Source organism: Electrona antarctica, assembly GCF_951216825.1.
Source record: "Electrona antarctica genome assembly, chromosome: 14".
Classification (NCBI taxonomy): Eukaryota; Metazoa; Chordata; class Actinopteri; order Myctophiformes; family Myctophidae; genus Electrona; species Electrona antarctica.
Window position 1 is genome coordinate 27,364,793 of NC_136795.1, and position 19,497 is coordinate 27,384,289.

Genomic DNA, 19,497 nt, shown 5'->3' on the forward strand with positions numbered 1-19,497 from the left:
CTAAATAGTATACATTAAAGGCTACTATATTATATTAATATATTTATGTGTTAATCACATGTATACGCACATGTACATTAGGCCTATGTGTACAGTTTGCAATCTTCATTTGTAAAGTGTCAGGGAGGGGGTGGAATAAAATGCGGACCCCACAACCGATACTCTTTAGTTAGTATGTGGGCTTAAATCCTTCCCAGCGACATACAAAGTATCCAGGGCTTTGTATAATGTATAAGAATGTGACATCACAAAGTGTGCCATTAGTGTCCATGAATAAGTAAAGGGCAACACTGTAGCAGAGATTGAACAAATTGAGGCTGCTAAAATGGAAAAGAGGGAAAAGAGTGCTTTGAGGAATCCCTCTGGAATGTTTTTTCTATTCTTTTCTTTTGCTGTGGGATTTTGCGTATCTCATTTCATTTGCTATCATTATAGCAAGAGCTAACAACTCCATTGAGTTAAAAGCATCTCGTTGCACAAAATGTGAACGCACATTCATAAAATGTATAGCCTACAGAAGGCCTCCTACTGTAACCTAAACCATGCCATCTGAAGAAACACCTGATACCATATTATGCATTGTATTTTGTGTGTAAGCCTACTATCCATCTATCCACTTTCTCCAGCCAAGCCAGTCAATCAATACACAATCAAATGCTGAATCCGATCCGTATTAATTTATCCATTATCATTTGTAAGTCCGAGACTGTAAAAACGGAACCAAAATAACGGACCCGCCGTATAATGTACAGTACTGTAAATAATGAAAGCCCAACAACTGTGTACAGGCATTTACTTCAGCAATGAATGGGTTAAATCTGACTCTGCAGGCACCGAGCTGCACCCCTCCCTCTCTGACTCCCTCCTGTCGTTCCCGTTCCATTCCATTCTACTGGCTTTTTAGGGGGTTGTGCCAATGATCTGCAAGCCTGCCGGGCCGTGCTATGTTTTTGTCATATGCACACAAGCAACAAAGTTTCACGTCGGACGCCCGGTAGCAGAAAAAAGACGTCACCACGCAAAACATTTTCGGTTCATGTAGCTCTCGGACGGTAGATGCTTGTGTTTCTATGATTCGAATATTATTTTATATTAGTTTCTTTCCCCCCCTTTTCCACTCGAAACCCTCGGATTCGGAAGATGTCGACGGGCGACGTTGCTTCTTTTACCGAAACTGATCCCAAGTTGGGACCTTTTTGACGCGTAGATCAATGCCAGAGAGGTAAGGGAACGTGTAACCATACGTGGTTTATTTTTACAGTTTGTTTTAATTCAGAATTCTGATTGTTTGTAGGGTCAACTGTCTTATAAACTTAAAACATAGAAGCTATCTATAGCTGAGTCACGGCTGTGCTCTGTTTTGCCTGGGCTCACCTCAGCCGATCAGCCCATTTGACGCAATGTGAGGGATGGGGGCTCATATGCGTCCTAGTTAAAGTCATATCTCCAAAAATAAAGTTGAAAAAGGTGCCATCAGTGGCTCAGCATTATAACGCAATTAATATCGGAAAGGTCTCAATACAAATTAATGTACAAGTCTAGCAACTAGACCAATGAGTGGAACCTCACCTTATTAGCTACATGCATTTTATAAGTGGTCACAACTAAATGACAATGACAATCAGCTTATAACCAGAGGATAATGTTAATGAAAATATATATCCACAAACTGTCAAGTTAGCACTTTTACCATTCAGCCCCATATATGTCATGTCAAGGTCATGGCTCCCATTCTTTCCCAACATATTCTAATCTAAGGTGTGTAACAGTTACACAACACCAGAAGAGAGCTAATGGAGAATGCTGAAATACTGTTTAAAATGTCTGTGTGAGGTTCTTGTTGGTTTTTGAGTGGTGCAAACCACTCCAACAACCAGCTTTGTCTGTATCTATGTATGTGTGTACCTGTACGTGTGTGTACCTGTACGTGGGACCCAAAAAAAATGAGCATGGTTACTATGGTCACTGACATTACGTCAGGCCACAGCTGATCAGGCTATATAAGACCTTGCACCACTCAGTTCACACAGGTGTGATTTTTTAATATCTGAATGAAACACTGCACTCAATTAAAACTATTTAAATTAGCTTTATTGGCATGAGAAAACATACATTGTAATACAAGCCAAAGCATATTATAGTCCATGTCAAGGTGATATTTGTATCACAAAGCTGCATGTGAATCTAAACATATGTCAGTGGAAGCATCCAAGTTGGACCAGAAATCTGCCCTGAGGCAGAGATTTGTCCCACTCTTCCATCGTCCCATCATGTCAGTTTCATCATTAATAAGTAGCCTATGAATTCAACCCTGTACCTCCCCAATGAATGAACAGTAGGCTACCAGCCAGGTACAGATTATTTTTTTATAAACAATGTTTTTTATTTTTATATATATATTTATTTCCTACTTCGGCCTGAGTGGGAATTCCAGGAATCCAGGGTTTTGCTGGACTGTCTGTCTGCCACAAGGAGATACTGGGTGCTGAGTGCTGGGCAGAACTTGTTTGGTGACCACTTGAGATAGAAGCCTGCAAGTTGTCAGCCGAACCACAACACTGTCTGCCCCTTCCACTTGTCTATTTACAGTTACAGTTTGCTATCTATTATGATATCATAAGACGTATTAGCTGCCCAAGTCAATGTGGTCACCTTTTTACTGTATGTGTGGTGTGTATTATAGTGTGGTAAACTTATATATTGTGTTGAGACAATTAGGCCTACAATTGGTTGCTTTTTGACCACACTTTTGTAATATACTATGTTTAAAAACAATGTTTAAAAACTATAAGAAAGATGTTTGGTCATTTGGTTACTTAATGATCACTAGCAAACCATTTTAATGCTAATCTTTTCCCACCATTTTGGAAACACTAACTTGGGGCAACACTTTCTCCTGAACAAAGGGATTGATCCCGCATGTTCATGCATATAAATTATTTGTTAAATAGGTACCGTTGACTTGAGTGGAAAGTTTCCTGCGTTCCTGATTCCCTGGCTTGATAGGTAACAGAAAGCATTTCAAAGTCCAGGTTAATGCCCACTGCTGCATAGAATGCAACGTGGAAAGTGTAATTTAATATGATGTCAACTGGTAGTAATTTAATTATTGTTTGTGTATGCATTGCAGATATGCAATAGGTAACCACTTAAACCATGTATACTTCATTAACTGGAGTCCCCCATTGATCTATCCTTGTCCCCCTAATTTTCACCCTCCACCGAATCTCTTTGCCAAAAATAGCTGATCTACAAGGCAAGCTCACAATGCGTCGCAATGTATGTCTGCTATTTTTACCAAAGCGAGGGTTCATGTGATTAAACTGATTAGTCAAGTGGAGTTTTGCTGGTCGTCTAATGGTCTGAGGTCATACTTGATTGATACTTCTGCTCTGGTGTTGCAGTTAGGTCACTAAAGATGAGAAGGGGCTCCTCCCTTTTTGTAATATCTCTCAAAGGAAAAGTGTTGGACAGATTTTTACTCAGGGAATTTGGCTTGTAGTTATAATTTCTGCGATCACACCCATTCTCAAACTAGTAATATTTGTGTTGCCATGAAACAAGACCTGCTGTTCTGATATGGCATGGAGGAAAAAGGCCAGTGATTATTGCTTACTTTGGGAGGATTCCACCATGATCAACTCCAATAGATTTCACTGTGCCACTGCCAAGTTCACTTATGTTAAAAAAAAAAGTCCAGGTGTACTGTTTCACATTAGTGGGGAGGTGCTGAGTCGTTCCCTCCATGATCTACTCCTGAATGGACAGAATGGTGACAGTTGAGTTGTATTTACCCAAGCATGTGTTACAGATAACATGCCAAAGGTCTCCGTGGTACCTAGGAAGAGGCCCTGTAGTGTTTGTTTAGCAGGGTAACAGTTCACTTACTGTAGACCCTGGAAGGTACCTGTGTGTGTGTGTGTGTGTGTGTGTGTGTGTGTGTGTGTGTGTGTGTGTGTGTGTGTGTGTGTGTGTGTGTGTGTGTGTGTGTGTGTGTGTGTGTGTGTGTGTGTGTGTGTGTGTGTGTGTGTGTGTGTGTGTGTGTGTGTGTGTGTGTGTGTGTGTGTGTGTGTGTGTGTGTGTGTGTATACGGTCTGTGTGTACTGTGCACTGACCGGCTAAGCCACAATTCACTCTGATATCACAATATGTCTTTAGACCATATATCTTGATGTGTCATTATTGTGCTGATGACTGTTGGTGCTTTCATATTTATACAATGATATAACAAAACATCCTCAGTAGTGCCTATATAATAACTAATGTAAAAGCAAATAATAGAACAGTTAGGTACAGAAGATTACCTTACTGTAACGCAGCCTTTAAACACAGGAGAAGACAACACTAGTGCCATTATGATATTATGATATCCAAAAACCCAGATTATATCTAGCCTCAGATCATGATATCAATATAATATCGATATATTGCTCAGCCCTAGTTAATAATGATACTTCCTGTGCATCTAACTGATATGATGTTATTTTTCAGTAGCTCATGGACGTCACCGAAGTTCTCTAGAGGAGGACGACGTTGCTACTTGAATCTAGCCTGGCTAATAAGCCAGACTAATATCACACAACACTGTCGCGGTATATCAGTCTGGGCTGGCTCCACTTGGATTTCATTTCCCGGGGGGCGGGTTCAAACATTTTCTCTTTGACGCAATTGGTCAGAGCTACTGTCAGTCAAAAGTCTCAAGCATTGAACGTCACTGTACCAAAGCCCGCCCATATTGCATACTGTGTCCCGATTGGTCCGACCTGTTCTCGATTGTAGGAAAGAGGCGTGCTACTGAGCCTCGCCAGACCGAAATCCGCTGGTAGGCAACTTTTTTTTGCCAACGGCTGATTCGGTCTGGTTTATTAACCAGGCTAACTTGAATCCACTGAACTGATCGTCAAGCCTCTTCCCTTTCCAGGACAATACAGTAGGCTGGCCTGCTGTTCCAAGAACTTCTGTTAGCGGTCCTGCTCCCACTGCCACCATGCAGACCTCATCGCTACGACGGCAGGTGAAGAACATGGTCAACAACTATACGGAGGCCGAGGTCAAGGTCCGCGAGGCCACGTCCAATGACCCCTGGGGTCCGCCCAGCTCGCTCATGTCGGAGATCGCCGACCTGACTTTCAACGTGGTGGCCTTCACTGAGGTCATGGGCATGATCTGGAAGCGGCTGAACGACCACGGAAAGAACTGGCGCCACGTCTACAAGGCGCTGACCCTGTTGGACTACCTGATCAAGACGGGGTCCGAGCGTGTGGCCCAGCAGTGTCGGGAGAACATCTACACCGTCCAGACGCTGAGGGACTTCCAGTACACGGACCGGGACGGGCGTGACCAGGGCGTCAACGTGCGGGAGAAAGCGAAGCAGCTGGTGACTTTGATAAGGGACGAGGAGAGGTTGAAACAGGAGAGGACCCAGGCACTGAAGACCAAGGAGCGCATGTCGGGAGCTGGGTCAACCATGCCGCCCCCGTACCCAGGGCGTCGCACGAGCCAGCCCACAATGGCAGCCCTCTATGGGGATGAGTTCAGCCGGTCTAGAGGGTCCCCCCCATCCTCCTTCCAATGTGAGTATATATTACAACACCCGTTAAGCCTTATTTATACTTTGTTTGTTGATGCTTTACTTGGGAACATTCATACAGTACTGTATGTATGCGCTTATTGCGCATACATACATAAAAGTTATAAATCTGGCATTTCATTTCTGAGTGTCAAGTTAACTTGCAGAGTGTACAAATAAACCCATAAAGGGTCCTACTTCTAGAGTCTTGAACGTTACATTGACAGTATTGTACAGTGTAGACGGAAACTCAACACTTACCCATTGAAGGAATGACAGAAATGACCAAACACATGTCCCAAGCTTCTGTACAGTAGATACTGCAAGTGGTTAAAAAACATAAAATACCGGTTTACAAGATTAAAACATTGCCTCCCTAGCCTTCTTCAGGGAGGCTCACTTACCCATTCTTGAACATTATTGGACAAATCGTGTTTCCATTCCTCATGTGGTTCATAGAGTATCATAGACCTACCCGCTCAAAGTAAGAATGTCTATTTCAGTACACAGCCTCATCACCTGAGCGGAATGTACTTTAATCAGATTTAACAGCATTCAGGCTTTGAATTCATCACTTGTTCTTTTGGTATTTGAGAAGGTTTTATGGTGAAGACACAACATGAACTCTTTGTGATGTTCTTTTCTGACACTCGCCTCTCAAGAGCTTATGCAACCAGCAGGAATTTACTCTCATATCTGTGTGGCGTGGGCCCTGTTTGAACAACAAAGTTTACTTTTTGCCCATGTGATTTTCATAATGAAATAGAAAGTGTTTACCATGCAGCAGTAAAAAATCACACCCGTGTGAACTGAGTGGTGTAAGGTCTTATATAGACTGATCAGCTGTGGTCTGACGTAATGTCTGACGTAATGAAATCACACCCGTGTGAACTGGGTGACCATAGCAACCATTCTCATTTTTTGGTACGAACAGACAGACAGACAAACAGACAGACACGTAAACTAACAAAGCCAGTTGTAGGAGTGGTTTACACCACTCAAAAATAGCTGTATATTTCCGCTCTCCAGCATTCTGTGTGGTTTTGCGTACAGGCCGCTGCAGCTGCAGCAGCAGCAGCAGCAGAAAGTGACAAACGTCAGCCCCAGTTCCCCATTGAAGCAGGTGCTATTGTCCTTTCAGCAGCTGGACACCAGGACCTCGATAAAGTCCCCAATGATTCGTTCCTCCGTATTGTCCTTCCGGTGGTTCACACACAGAAAGTGTTTGTTAGTTGCTGTCCTGGTGGTGGTGGGACACGGAGGGCATTCCACTCATTCAAAGTGTTTGTTAGTTGCTGTCCTGGTGGTGGGAGGGACACGGAGGGCATTCCACTCATTCCCCTGCTTATCGTCCCGTCAGCTAAACTGGAATGACAATGGTGGGGAGGCCCTTTTTTCTGTCTCACACACTGCTCACATGAAAACCATGAGTGGCCATCCACCCACCACGGTCACAAGGTCACAAGTACCGTTGTGCTGCCTGCAGCTGTGGCACATAGTTCATAGGCCAGATTTATATTTACGTTTGTATATGATAATTTATACTGTACTCTGGTTGACAACAATTGTCATATAAATAATTGTCTGGCGGTTGTCAATGCTAGTTGGAAGACGTGGAACTTTTTTTTGCATGCTGTGGGAAAATGTTAAATTGTTTTATATCTCTTGGTGGTTAATTAAATAGGATTAGTTTTTCTCCTATCATCTGACAACAGCAAAGCATGGAAGTGCTTTGGGAATATAGTGGGGAAGCTGTCAGAAGCATGTTTTAAAAGTAGTGAGATCAGCGTGTATTGCGGTGCTAATGTACCATGATGCCATGATCATTTTGAATTTATGTTGGTCTGTGCAGAGGATGTAGTGTGTGTGCTCTGTTTTTAACCACTTTAACCATGGCATCCCAATGTTGGGGGAAAAATCATAAATTAACAAAGAAGAAGAAAAAAAAACATTAAAAAAATGTTTCCAAAATAGCTACAAGGTTATATTCAAAATAAATTTGAAAATGTTTGTGGTTAAATGGTTATGGTAAGTGCAAGTGGTTAAGTATTTGGGCTGTGGTTTCAGAAAAGTATCAGACAGTCACTTGTGTCACCCACATGTCATAGGCCTACGTCTGGTCTCTGTGGCCAGCTTGAGCTTCCCAGAGTTTCACGGTGGGCAGAGTTAGACGTCACGTGCGTGCCCATAGATAATATCAGACTCTCTTTCACCACTGACTCTTTTAAAATCCAATCCCAGTTCCTGTTTCGCTCCAGAGAATTTTCCACTTGATTTAAGTTCCGCACATAGCTTCCCCCTTTCCCCTAGTTCTCTGGTTCAGTGTTGCCGGTACAGCTTCACGAAAAGAGCATCTCGGAGAAACCGAAAGGAAATCTGATAGGTCCACCTGACTGGAATGCATTATAGCAAATGTTTTATGCTCACTTTGGGAGTTTGTTTTCACCAGACCAAAACATATGTGTCAAAGTCGTGTTCAGAGACTTTTCGTTTCGATGCCGGATGATAAACATTATGATTCCACTCTCTAGAATTTCAACTTGTAATTAAAATCACTTGGTCTAAATGCCAGGTTGGCAGGCTTCCAAGCAGGCTGCACAAGATGCTGTGGTTGTCCCATTGAAACAGTTGAGTCTGTGTTTGTTCCCACAAACACTCTAGTCTACCGCACCTCAATATTGACTTTTATCACAAATGTAATGTACTGTAGGTTTCAAATTACTTGAAAATTGGCATCTGTGCATTATGTGCTGTTTTGTCTGCGTGTGCGAAGTACAATAAGTTATGCTTAATATATCTAGGCACAGGGCTGTGTGTAAGTATTACATTATGCTTTAGTGCAATTTGCCAAATAACAAAAATAGCAGATCTACACAACATGTTGCAACATAGTGTATGGAACGCTGTGAGCTTCATACTTAGTTTAGACAGTACTTGGTTTAGACTAGTCATTGGTTAGACCAGTCATTAGTCGTTAATCACTTCTGACTCAAAAAGGAGAGTGGAGACAGAGTGCTACTGTGTCCATTAGAGACCTGCGGATGAGCTTTTTTGACACCCGCATCCGTGTGTGCATATTAATAATGTGCCCGTTATCCGACCGCATTAATTCATTAATCCAATTTATAAATCCGCAACCACCCGCCATCCGTTCTCTGATGAATTGAAAATGGTGGACCATCTTGAAACAAGTGTAGTGTAATGCTTTATCACTGTGTCGTCCACAGTAATAGTCTTTGTATTGAGTTGTGCTTTCATGTGAAATGAACCCATTTTGCAAACTGTTAATAAACACTTCAATCAATCAATTCAATCACGCAGGGAAGCACAGTCAGTATAATTCAGCCATTAATCAACGCGGATCGGTTATACAATATGTCACTCACCACTTTCGAGAGTCACCAATGTTATGTAGTGGTTGTATTTCCATGGTAACAAGCCGTCCACGTTCTGACGTTCACGTTCTCATATCGTGACGTATCGTCGGCAGGGTTAAGAACTTCAATCCCATGATGTCTCACGCCAAACTTATATTCCTCTCTTCTTTTTGAGTGGTGCAGCCACTCCAAGGAACAGCAATGTCCCTATGTCCATCCCTATGTCCGTCCATTCCTATGTCCGTCCATCCCTATGTCCGTCCATCCCTATGTCCCTATGTTTAGAGTACCAATAGGGGCAAAAGTGGCGCTGTTGTGCTAGAGAGAGAGATAGTGTTGCACTGTTCCCTGCTAATTACAATGTGGAGCGTGTGAGAGAGAGAGAGAGAGAGAGTGTTACAGTAACTCTCGACCATTTCGGACGTGGGGCGGCTCGCCGGAACCGCAACTCTGTCATTTCTCGACCATTTCGGACACAGGGTGGCTCGCCGGAACCGGGCCGGCACCCTGAGCGCGTTCCTGTGGGTCTGGAAGTTCCGGGGACCCACCGGGGACCCTCATACGGAGTTGCACCACTCAGTTCAGTGTGATTTATATTTAACTTTCTCTCAGACTCACTATAGCTGCCTGTAGCCTGTACCCACTGTGTTTTGGGTCCTTCCCAATGCAATGTGTATATTGGTTTTAAAAGCTATAATAAGCCTATAGATAGATGCCATTAATTTATTTCCGTTTTAAAAGCTACAATAAGCCTATAGGTATATGCCATACATTTATTTCTGGCATTATTTCACCCGCGGTTTATCCAATATTAATTTATAATATGTTTTAACGACCCATATCCACCCTAAACTGCGGTTAACTGCGGCAACCACGGCTAAATCCGCCACCCGCTGGTCTCTAGAATGCATACTGCTGGTGGCCTTGTGCGGGTTCCAGCCAGTCAGCCTGTGGCTGAAGGTTTGATGGGCTGCTGATGGACAGAGTGGGTGGAGGTCAGGAGGTTGGCAGCATCTAATCACCAGCGAGCATTCCAGTCCAGGCGGGGGACATTGAGGGGCAACGCAGTGGAAGTGATTGGGTTCAGAGACCCGGCTGTGCCAACGTGTGGCCCGCTGCACTTTTTTTTTAGCCCCATTAGCCCTGACCCACAGCCTGGCACCCAGACTGGTACCCCACCAGTTTACCCTCCCAACACAATCTAGACGTTACTTTAGTCCTCCTGGAACCCACCCAAAGGATGTGGGGGTAATAATACGGGCCCCACTCCAACCCCCTTCCCCTTTCCCTCTCTCTCTCCCTTCACCACCCCAATTCCTCACACAGGCACGCCATTGTTCAAGTTGGAGGCACAGTCAGACAGGCCGTGGTAAGCGATGCCAGCACAGGCCCTGAGACAACAGAATTAACATGCAAAACCAGTGGCAGCTCTTTCTTATGCCCTGATCTAAAAGAAACAAGTCCAAAGCAAACTGTTTACCTCCCCCCAACTTCCATCTGTCAGTGCTTCTCTCAATACGCCGCTTGAACACCGCTTTCCTGTCCTGTTCCTCTGTCATTGAGCCTCGTCTTCTTCCCCTCGTACAGCTCCGGACTTGGAGCAGGCTCGGCCCCAGACCAGCGGCGAGGAGGAACTACAACTACAGCTGGCGCTGGCCATGAGCCGTGAAGAAACCGAAAAGGTACATTTCCTCATCATAACACACATGGAGGCACGCACGCACACACATCACACACAGGCAAACACAGTGACCAGACACTAAGCACAGCAAACCTCAGTGCAAGGACCTTACAGTTTGTAAGAAGCCCTTTTAGTCCTGCTGACTGTGCAGGAATGCTGTAAACACGACCACCCGGCCCCAACCCCTCCACCCCTCCACTCAAATGCTCGGAGCCTCGGACAGTATCCCCTATGGAGGAGGTGGAGCATCCATCTGCGCTCCTCTCTCCTGTAAAAGGGGCCTCCACTTCCCAGAACCCTAAACAGAAAAGAGCACCATCATCTCCTGTCTCTCCAATGTGGTCAGTAATGGAGCTTTGGCCAATCGGTGCGAGTGATGCTGCAGGAATGAATGAGAGGCCAGGGCACATTGATCCACTGCCAGCCCTGGTGTCTGATCTAGCAAGGGCAGTCACTGTCCTCTGTGCAGCTTATTTATGTTAAAGGGAATATTGTGCATGAGAAACTTCCCGCTTTTCCATTGTAATCAAAGCAAATCATGAAGATTTATCTTTTGTCATGAAATTGAGTTTATTACTACTATAAATATAATTATAATAGATTCTCTGTTCTAATCACTTTGAACCGGCGAATGAATACATTGATTAACTGTGTTGTATGTCTTTCAAGTTATAAGATCATCTAATCAGGCGTTTAAACCCATTAAAACCGGGAAAGCATCTGTGTCATTTTAGATTTTAGCATTGGCTACCGGTATTCAAAAATAGCAGACATACAAGCTCACAGCATGTCACTTCGTGCCGCGCTGCGAGCTTGTACATCTGTTATTTTTGAATATTTTCGGAAAAACCTTGCAAGTGTGAGAACTACTGATTCAGGAGGGATTTGTATAGAATGGTCCTCAGGTCTTAATGGGTTTAGTCAAAGATGATTTTACCTTTTACCCTACTTGAACCTAGCCGCCGCCGCCTCCCCCGGTGGATATCGATGAGCAGACCCAGCTCCAGATCGCTATGAGCCTCAGCAAGGAGGAGGCCAAGAAGGTACACAGAGAGATGCCTGAGCCAGGGATGTCCCCCCTGCCTTGCACCCAGCCACTGACCTGTAGCACATTAATTTCCCTTCAGAAAAAAACTGCTGCATGTACTAAGTACTCACTCTCTCTCCCAGCAGAGTTGATCTGATCTGTGGCCTCCCCTCACCCCTGAACAGCTGAAAGTGGCACGTGTCTTTCTCGCTCTAATAATTAGAGACTAACCAATAGCACTCTCTTTACTGTATCCTGTCTTTAGACCAATCATTTGCCAAGCCTAACAACCTTAGCCTCTCTGACCTCTTCTGGTGTGATGGCCGAACCGTTCTGCCAGGGAAGGGCAAAGGGACACCCCCCCTTTGCTCTTATTGGTTGGGTGGAGAAATCTAGTGTGGCTTGCATGGAATATATATTGTATGGTTATAGCAATGCACTTTTCTTTTAAAGGGGATGTAACTTATGTGATATGTTTTTGTTACAATTTCTGTTTGTTAAAAAGTTATCTCTATATACTATATACCGGTAGTAATCATTGCCTATAGAATGTATTATTATTATTTGTATTATTACAGTATAGGGGTCCCCCCATCTCTAGCTCTTTAGCAAATAGAAAAAAGAAAAAATATCGGAAATATAGAGGAATTTAAAACGTATTTTAACACAGATATATCAATTACACCCCCTTAAGTCTAATGTTGATGGTTTGCAATGTCCTTCACTGATCAATGTCCTCACAGCCGGTGCAACGCCCCCCTGACATGGATGAGGACGTTCAGCTCCAGATGGCCCTGAGCCTCAGCAAGGAAGAACACCATCAGGTAATGTCGCCCCTGGGGTCAATGAGGCCTGATTTATACTTGATTGTGCACTTAATCCATTTAGGCCGATAAAAAAAAACACTTATAAATCCTAGCAGTTTTCTGAAAAACCTATGTTTCTGTGTCAGTGGTGCTCAACCATTTTCATGTCTAGGACCCCCAGAATTATCTATATTTGCTTGCGGACCCCCATCTGGTAAATATGTAGTTCCAGGGACCCCCCCCCCCCCAGAAGCAAAGATTTGAGTTAAAAACGTTACATAATGCTTAGAACACCAAAAGGCCAGGGCACGGTGGCACAGTCGGTAGTGCTGTCGCCTCACAGCTAGAAGGTCCTGGGTTCGATTCCCGCTCGGGACGCTGTGGATGCTGGGTGGCGTGTTCTCTCCTCCGCGTCATCAGTGCCCATACCTGAGGCGGGGTTGGCGAAAGGGCCTTTCTGTGTGGGGTTTGCATGTTCTCCCCGTGTCCCCTAGGGTAGGTACCCTCACAAAAAACATGCAGTAATCCTGGTCTCTAAACTGCCTCCCCCTGGCCAGCCGGGGCGCCTGATGGAGGCACCTGACAGGAGGGAGTTTCCCTGGTTGGACGTAGCACGTGGAAGGAACACGTTATTCCAACCAGGGAAACTCCCTCCTGTCAGGTGTAAAGGAGCGACTTGGACACTCATGCATGAAGGAAGCATGAGTTCAAGTCCGTTGCTCTCCCCAGGTTGGCGGAGGGTGTGTAGAGCCCAGGATCACATTAGATAATTGACACAGGGGTGAAAAATGGGTTACAAAATCGTGGGATAAAATATTAAAAAAGAACACCAAAACAAGGGGTTCCCGTCCAGAATGGGTTAAAATAGCTGATCATCAAGCTCACAACGTATTGCAGCGTGATGTGTTATGACCTTGTAGATCTGCTCTTTTTTGGCACTCAGCACACATTACAACTGAGTATAAATAAGCCATAAAGGTAGCTCTACAGTACCACTACAGACTACTGATTACTGCAGACTGGTAGTCGAGTGAAGTCGGGAGATCAGTCGGTTGGAAGGTGTAAAAAAAAGTTGCTGAATGCACCTGAGAGCCGATACTGACAGGCGGCTACTATGGTGCTAAAATCGCAGTTATAGTGCAGTATAAATAGTGAAGGCCTTAAATAACAAATCAAAATAAGACTTTACCAAAATATCACAAAGAAACTAATACTTGACAGCAAACTAAACTAATGAAAACAACCTAGGAACTTAAGATACGGTTTAACAGGCGACAACCTTACAAGACAAGGGCCCTGGCAGCTCTCCCCTAGGTGCTTACAGCTTGTTGCTCCAAGCCCAATTAACGGAATGCCCCTGCAGTCTCCCTCTTATAGGGAGTGGATCCTACCACATGGCATGCAATCAATTAACAGTCATTAACCCAGCTATACATTCTCATAGCCTATGATGACTAACCTCACCTTTAAAGGATGATGTACACCATAATATAAGTTACATTTCTCACTCAACATTATATTCAACAGACTACTACAGACTCTGTAGTGTGCATTCAATCTCTTGGTCTGGTGTTGGGTGGGACCAGCTTTTATGTGTGTGCCCTCTCCCTGACTCATAAATATAATGTTTATGACAACCTGCCCAAAATACTGTCATGCCCACTGGCGTCCATGTGTCTGTGTCCATTGCCAGGAGCAACAGAGTCGCCAGGGAGACGAGTCTTTGCTCCAAAAAGCTCTTGAAGAGAGCAGACGAGAGATGGAGACCAAAGGCATTGGGGTATGTTCTTTTTACTGTACCAGCAGACTCTTTCACACATTCTCTTCAGCATTTTATGGGAAATATAAACTTAAAAAAAAAACATATTCTTGTTCCTGTGGTCAGACTGCCTTCATGGACCTGGTGGATGTTTTCGCAGTACCCGCAGAAGCTCCCCGCAGTGACAACCCCTGGGACATGTCAGGGAGTGACGTCCATGTCCGGCCTCAGGCTTCTGCTCACTTGGCTGGCTCAGACCCCTGGGATTCGCTTGGTGAGCCATGAGCTAGCGTACTACAGTATGCCTGGTCCACAGCATACATATTAACCTCGCTGTACTGAATCATTGATGAAAGGCCCATATGGGGTCTCCATATGGACCTGTGATCACCAGTCATACTGTATGTCAATACATATGAATCGAGTGCACAACGCATTTTGTATTGGTTATTCATTAACACAAGTCCTACTACACACATGCATTGCAAAAGTTTGTTCATTGTTGCAATCCATACATTTGCATGCAACAACCGCCCATCTCTAGCACTGACACATACAAGGATAATGTTACAGTGCAGTACAAGATAAAACCTCAAATTAAACACCTCAACAAAAGGCAGCGGTAAAAAGATTTCTGCACCCATATTTTAGAACGGTCTTGTGGTCAAGTTCATCCTGAACTGGCCTTCTTCCATGCATTTAATAACATAACTGCAGGAGTATTGTTGTATATTCTGATAAAACTGTTGTGCATGTCACTCAGAAACAGTTTTTATCATGTGAAGTAGGCCGAAACAGCACAGCTTATCTGATCATTTTTGTTTGCTGCTTACCGTATCTAAATTAATCGTCATTCTGATTTATTTAATTAAAAATGGATGAAATTGGCTCAGGTAACTGCAGCTGACAAGACACACATTGGATTCAGACAAAGCTTTGGGTTACAGTGTTGATAATGTAAATGACTTTAATTACATAAGATCCTATTTTTTATTATAATGTTTTACTATTTTTTGGGGCTTTTCTGCCTGTATTTTGGATAGTGCCGTGTAGAATGACAGGAAACAGGGAGAGAGATGAGGAGTGACACGAAACACAGGTCGCACTCGGGAATTAAACCTGCAGCTCGCTATCAGGCTGCATTAGAGCCTATATAAGATACACACCTTAACCACTAGGGCTAGGCCATCGGCGTCTGCATTACGCGATAAATGTAAACTTTCAGATTGAATGGCCATCTAGTCTAGTTATCGATGGCCCACTCAACTTGACTCAAGTGTGTATTTATATATATTCACAACTGTTCACATTGTTGCTTTTTAACCCATGTAGACCGGGAACCCCTATACGTATACATTTAAATATGGTTGCTGCTATGTATAGTATATAGCAACATACTGTATATTGTTTGTAAGTATTGAATAAATATTTGACGTTTTTCAGAAAACTAAGCTAAATAAAAATGAAATCACTTGAAGCATGTTCATAATTAATGGCCGTCAACAAAGGCGAACTCAGTGTGGACATATATTTCCTGTGTACACTAAGGCACTCACTGGTCTTTCCCGCAGCAGACACGCTGTCAGCGTGAACAGCAGACGCATGCGAGAGTCGATACACCACGTCGATGTGATGCTTCCAGTGTGTTTCGGGTCTAAGCACGTACTCTGGTTTCGAATATGTTGATGAGATAATAACACAGCATTGTGTCTTGGCATGTCTCTGCAGCTGCTTCGGGGGTCGATCCATTCTCTGCCCCAAGAGAAAGAGCTGCACCTGTGGGTGCTGCTAGGGCACCTTCTCCCCGAGCCGGGAGCCCCTCAGGTGAATACATGTTAAACCCTGTTGTCCCTATTTTGTCATCATTATTAGACTTGCCAATATTATGACATAATCGTCGAATCGCAATTATTTGCATAATTGTTTCCATGTTGAAAAATGTTCATATATTTTTGAACGTTTTCCAAAAATAGCAGATCTACAAGCTTACAACGTGTTGTGTTACTGCTATTTTAATGGCCATCAATAGCAGAAAATCAGATGAATCGCAATTATTTCTGTGACAATTAATCGTCAACTTCAATTTGTAATCGTGACAGCACTAGTCATTATAGGTGAATATTTTCAAAAGTTTTCAAAAAACATTATTTTCCTTTCTTCCCAAAATGGGCAGAAATAGCGAAAATATCTGAACTACATGATCGTATTCTAGTTTTGCTATTAGTCGTGTGACAGAGTATACCGGGATTTTGTGGCTAATGAGGTTCGATGACTCCCACATACGTTGGACTTCTGACCTCTCTTCTCCACCTGTTAGATGGGGATCTGTTCGATGAAGCCATGGATGGAGGCCACATGAATGGGAACTGGAGGGGTGGTGGCAGCCCTGAGCTCTTCGACCTGTCACGTCTCGGGGAGAGCCTGGCCGCCCCCAGCCCTCGTTCCTGTCGGACCCCCGAGGCCTTCCTGGGGCCCACAGCAGCCAACCTCGTCAATCTGGACACACTGATCCCTGCCAACTCTCCGGCCAAGAACATGAACCCTTTTCTATCATCAGGTAGGCCCCATACGTCAAATCCCAAAACATGGTGTGGCAGCCTAAATTGGGAAAGCATCTGTGTTTGATTTTTGGCTATTATAATGGAAAATATGAATATCCAGTCAGGGTGAAGTGTTGAGAATTTATTCTGAAGCTTCAGGCAGAAGAACAGTATACAGATCATAAGGAACAGGCCTGTTCCAGCAGCCCCTCAGGACACAAGCCTTCCTCAGCCCCAAATTTAGACCATTCTTATAGTAACAGATGCTATTCTAAATGTTTATATAAGGATCTGCACTAAAGATAAGGGCAGCACACAAATAGTTACACAAATACACATTCGCTGACAGAGTGATAGTTAGTATGGAGAAGTCAGGTCAGCTGTTAGATCGACAGCTGTAGTCTAGTCTAGTCGAGTTAGTCGAGAATTAGCACATTGATGCTGTGAAAAGTGGCTCACTAGCATGAGATTGACAAATACAGAATAATACATATATTTGGCAATATATTTGGCATTCTAAAATATCTATTACACTATTCAAAAATAGCAGATATACAAGCTCACAGCACGTCATCTTGTACGTCTTCTATTGTTGAACATTTTTGAAACATGTTGAAAGTGTGAGAACTACTAATTTAGAAGGCATTGGTAGAATCGGCCTCAGGCCTTAATTAAAACTGACCTGATAATCTCTGTTTCCTTCTTCAGGCCTGAGTGCTGCTCCTTCAGCCTCAAATCCGTTCCAGACTGAACAGCCCAAACTGACTCTGAATCAGATGTCGATCGGCTCTGGTTCTCCCGTGCCGTCTCTCCCATACAGTGCGTCCCTGCCCCTGCCAGTGAGCACCCACCAGCCCGCCAGTCTCCCAATGTCCCTCACCCACCCGACGCAGCCTGGTCTGGACATGCCAGGGGCCCTCCCCCACCCGCTGCTGCCCCTCTCCTCTGCCAGCACTCTGGGATCACAGGTTGATCAGCACAGTCAAAACCCTTTCCTATGAGGAACAGGAAAACAAAACTGGAACTGGACCTTAACTCATCGCAGTGTGTATAGAGGGAGAGGGGAGGGGTGGGAGGGGGCAACAGGTTATACATACCGTACTCTTGATTTATCAGTCTAGCCTCAGACAGAACTGGAAAGTCCCAGGACTCAAAATGAAAAACCTTGTTTTTATATATTCTCTAATACTGTAACCCTTAGAGTGCTGCAAGTTGCCTCTGCTCTGTAACAGCCTGCCTGGTTCCTCATTTTTGATGGAGGTTGTGCTTTTTGTATCCTGACAAGGTTAGTGTCACGTATATGGGAACTCCTCAAGGCCCTAGCCTGATGTCAAGTGAATCTAGACATGAACCTATATGCCCGCAGTCTGATATTTTGATGCCGTACCGTACTTTGCCATAATTACCGGACACAGGTTACTGCTTTTTGACTTCACGCCACTTGCCCTACTCCGCTGCTTTATATGGCTGCCTTAGCACTGTTGCTGTTGATCTAGCAGCACTGATCATTGAATGCCAGATATGCCCGCTGCCTCAGTTAGTCCACAATGCTCTGGAGATAGGCTGTTCTCTGCTGCTTGCACCGGTCCTAGGCTCTCACACAATATGGCCCCAGGGAGGAGAGGGCTTCTGAAGATCTAACAACCAGCCCATCCACTTAAGTTTGCTTAAGTTCACTTGAAGTGAGCTACTATTGGATTGGTACGGATTGAGAAAAAGTGTATGGCTTAATTATATTGTAGTGGAATGATTTACTGGGGTTAACTGAATGAAATATTACATGTTCTTATGTGATGAATGCATCAGAATTCACTAGTGAGCAGGGTAACAGTTGAAAATGTAGTTAATAATGATTTTTCATTGCTCGTTGCTTGTGAAACACTGATTCTTATGAAATACAAGGTTAGACTTAAACACAACTGTATTTGCTATTCTTCAGTTCATTCTTTTCTTGTTTTCATTTCTTGAATTTCATGAACTGCATTCACTGAATCATTCATCAAAGAAGCACAAATTTGAAGGCGTTAAGCACCTTTCAGGTCATTTTTATGGATCTAATGCCCCCTGGTGGTCATTACTCATCAATTCATTGCAGCCACCGTTCCACACTCATCTTAGTGCCCCACTAGTGAATAAAATAAAACAGCCATTTGTATTTTAGGTAAGACTTTCTATGAGTCCCAAAGCCCCCATAAATAAGTAATGACACCATGATGTCTTGCACAGTCAGTTTAACTATAATACTTTAAAGTCACTTCATAATGTTTAATGCAAACACATTGGTTATAATTATGAGCAAATGTGATGCCTGAAGTCTTATTACAATAATTGGAAGTGGTTCAACGTAAGTTGAGTAAGACATTGAGGCATTTATGAAGGCTTATAAAAACCCTTATAATGCATTATGCATGTGTTATAATGCACGATAGATAAATGCTTAAACGTGTTAGCATATTGGTAGATGATCGCTCCATTATACCGGTACAATTGTACATTTTAATGACTTTCTAGTGAGATACTAACACTTTTCCAATACTTAAATTTCACTCTTCAGATTTCTATTTTTTTACATCTAGCTATTTATAAACTTGTAATTTGTGCAAATGACTACTGTTGTAGGAGCAATTTTAATATACGTTATACAACTGTTACTACTACTATATTCCTGCAAATCAAACATACCTTTATTGAATCTTATAATCAACTGTGATCTTTTAATCCTATTATAATCTTGACTT

At 43.5% G+C, this 19,497-nt stretch overlaps 1 protein-coding gene across 1 annotated transcript; it reads left to right on the forward strand.

Annotated features, from left to right (window-relative positions):
* The first annotated feature begins 908 nt into the window (after nt 1–908).
* On the forward strand, nt 909–18,697 carry epn3a (epsin 3a). The gene is made up of 10 exons (XM_079520306.1): nt 909–1,222; nt 4,922–5,573; nt 10,534–10,628; nt 11,587–11,670; nt 12,398–12,478; nt 14,154–14,240; nt 14,346–14,493; nt 15,948–16,043; nt 16,537–16,776; nt 17,468–18,697. Exons 2-10 carry the CDS (start codon nt 4,988–4,990, stop codon nt 17,758–17,760), a joined length of 1,710 nt encoding a protein of 569 aa, XP_079376432.1. The 5' UTR covers nt 909–1,222; nt 4,922–4,987; the 3' UTR covers nt 17,761–18,697.
* Nucleotides 18,698–19,497: the final 800 nt, after the last annotated feature.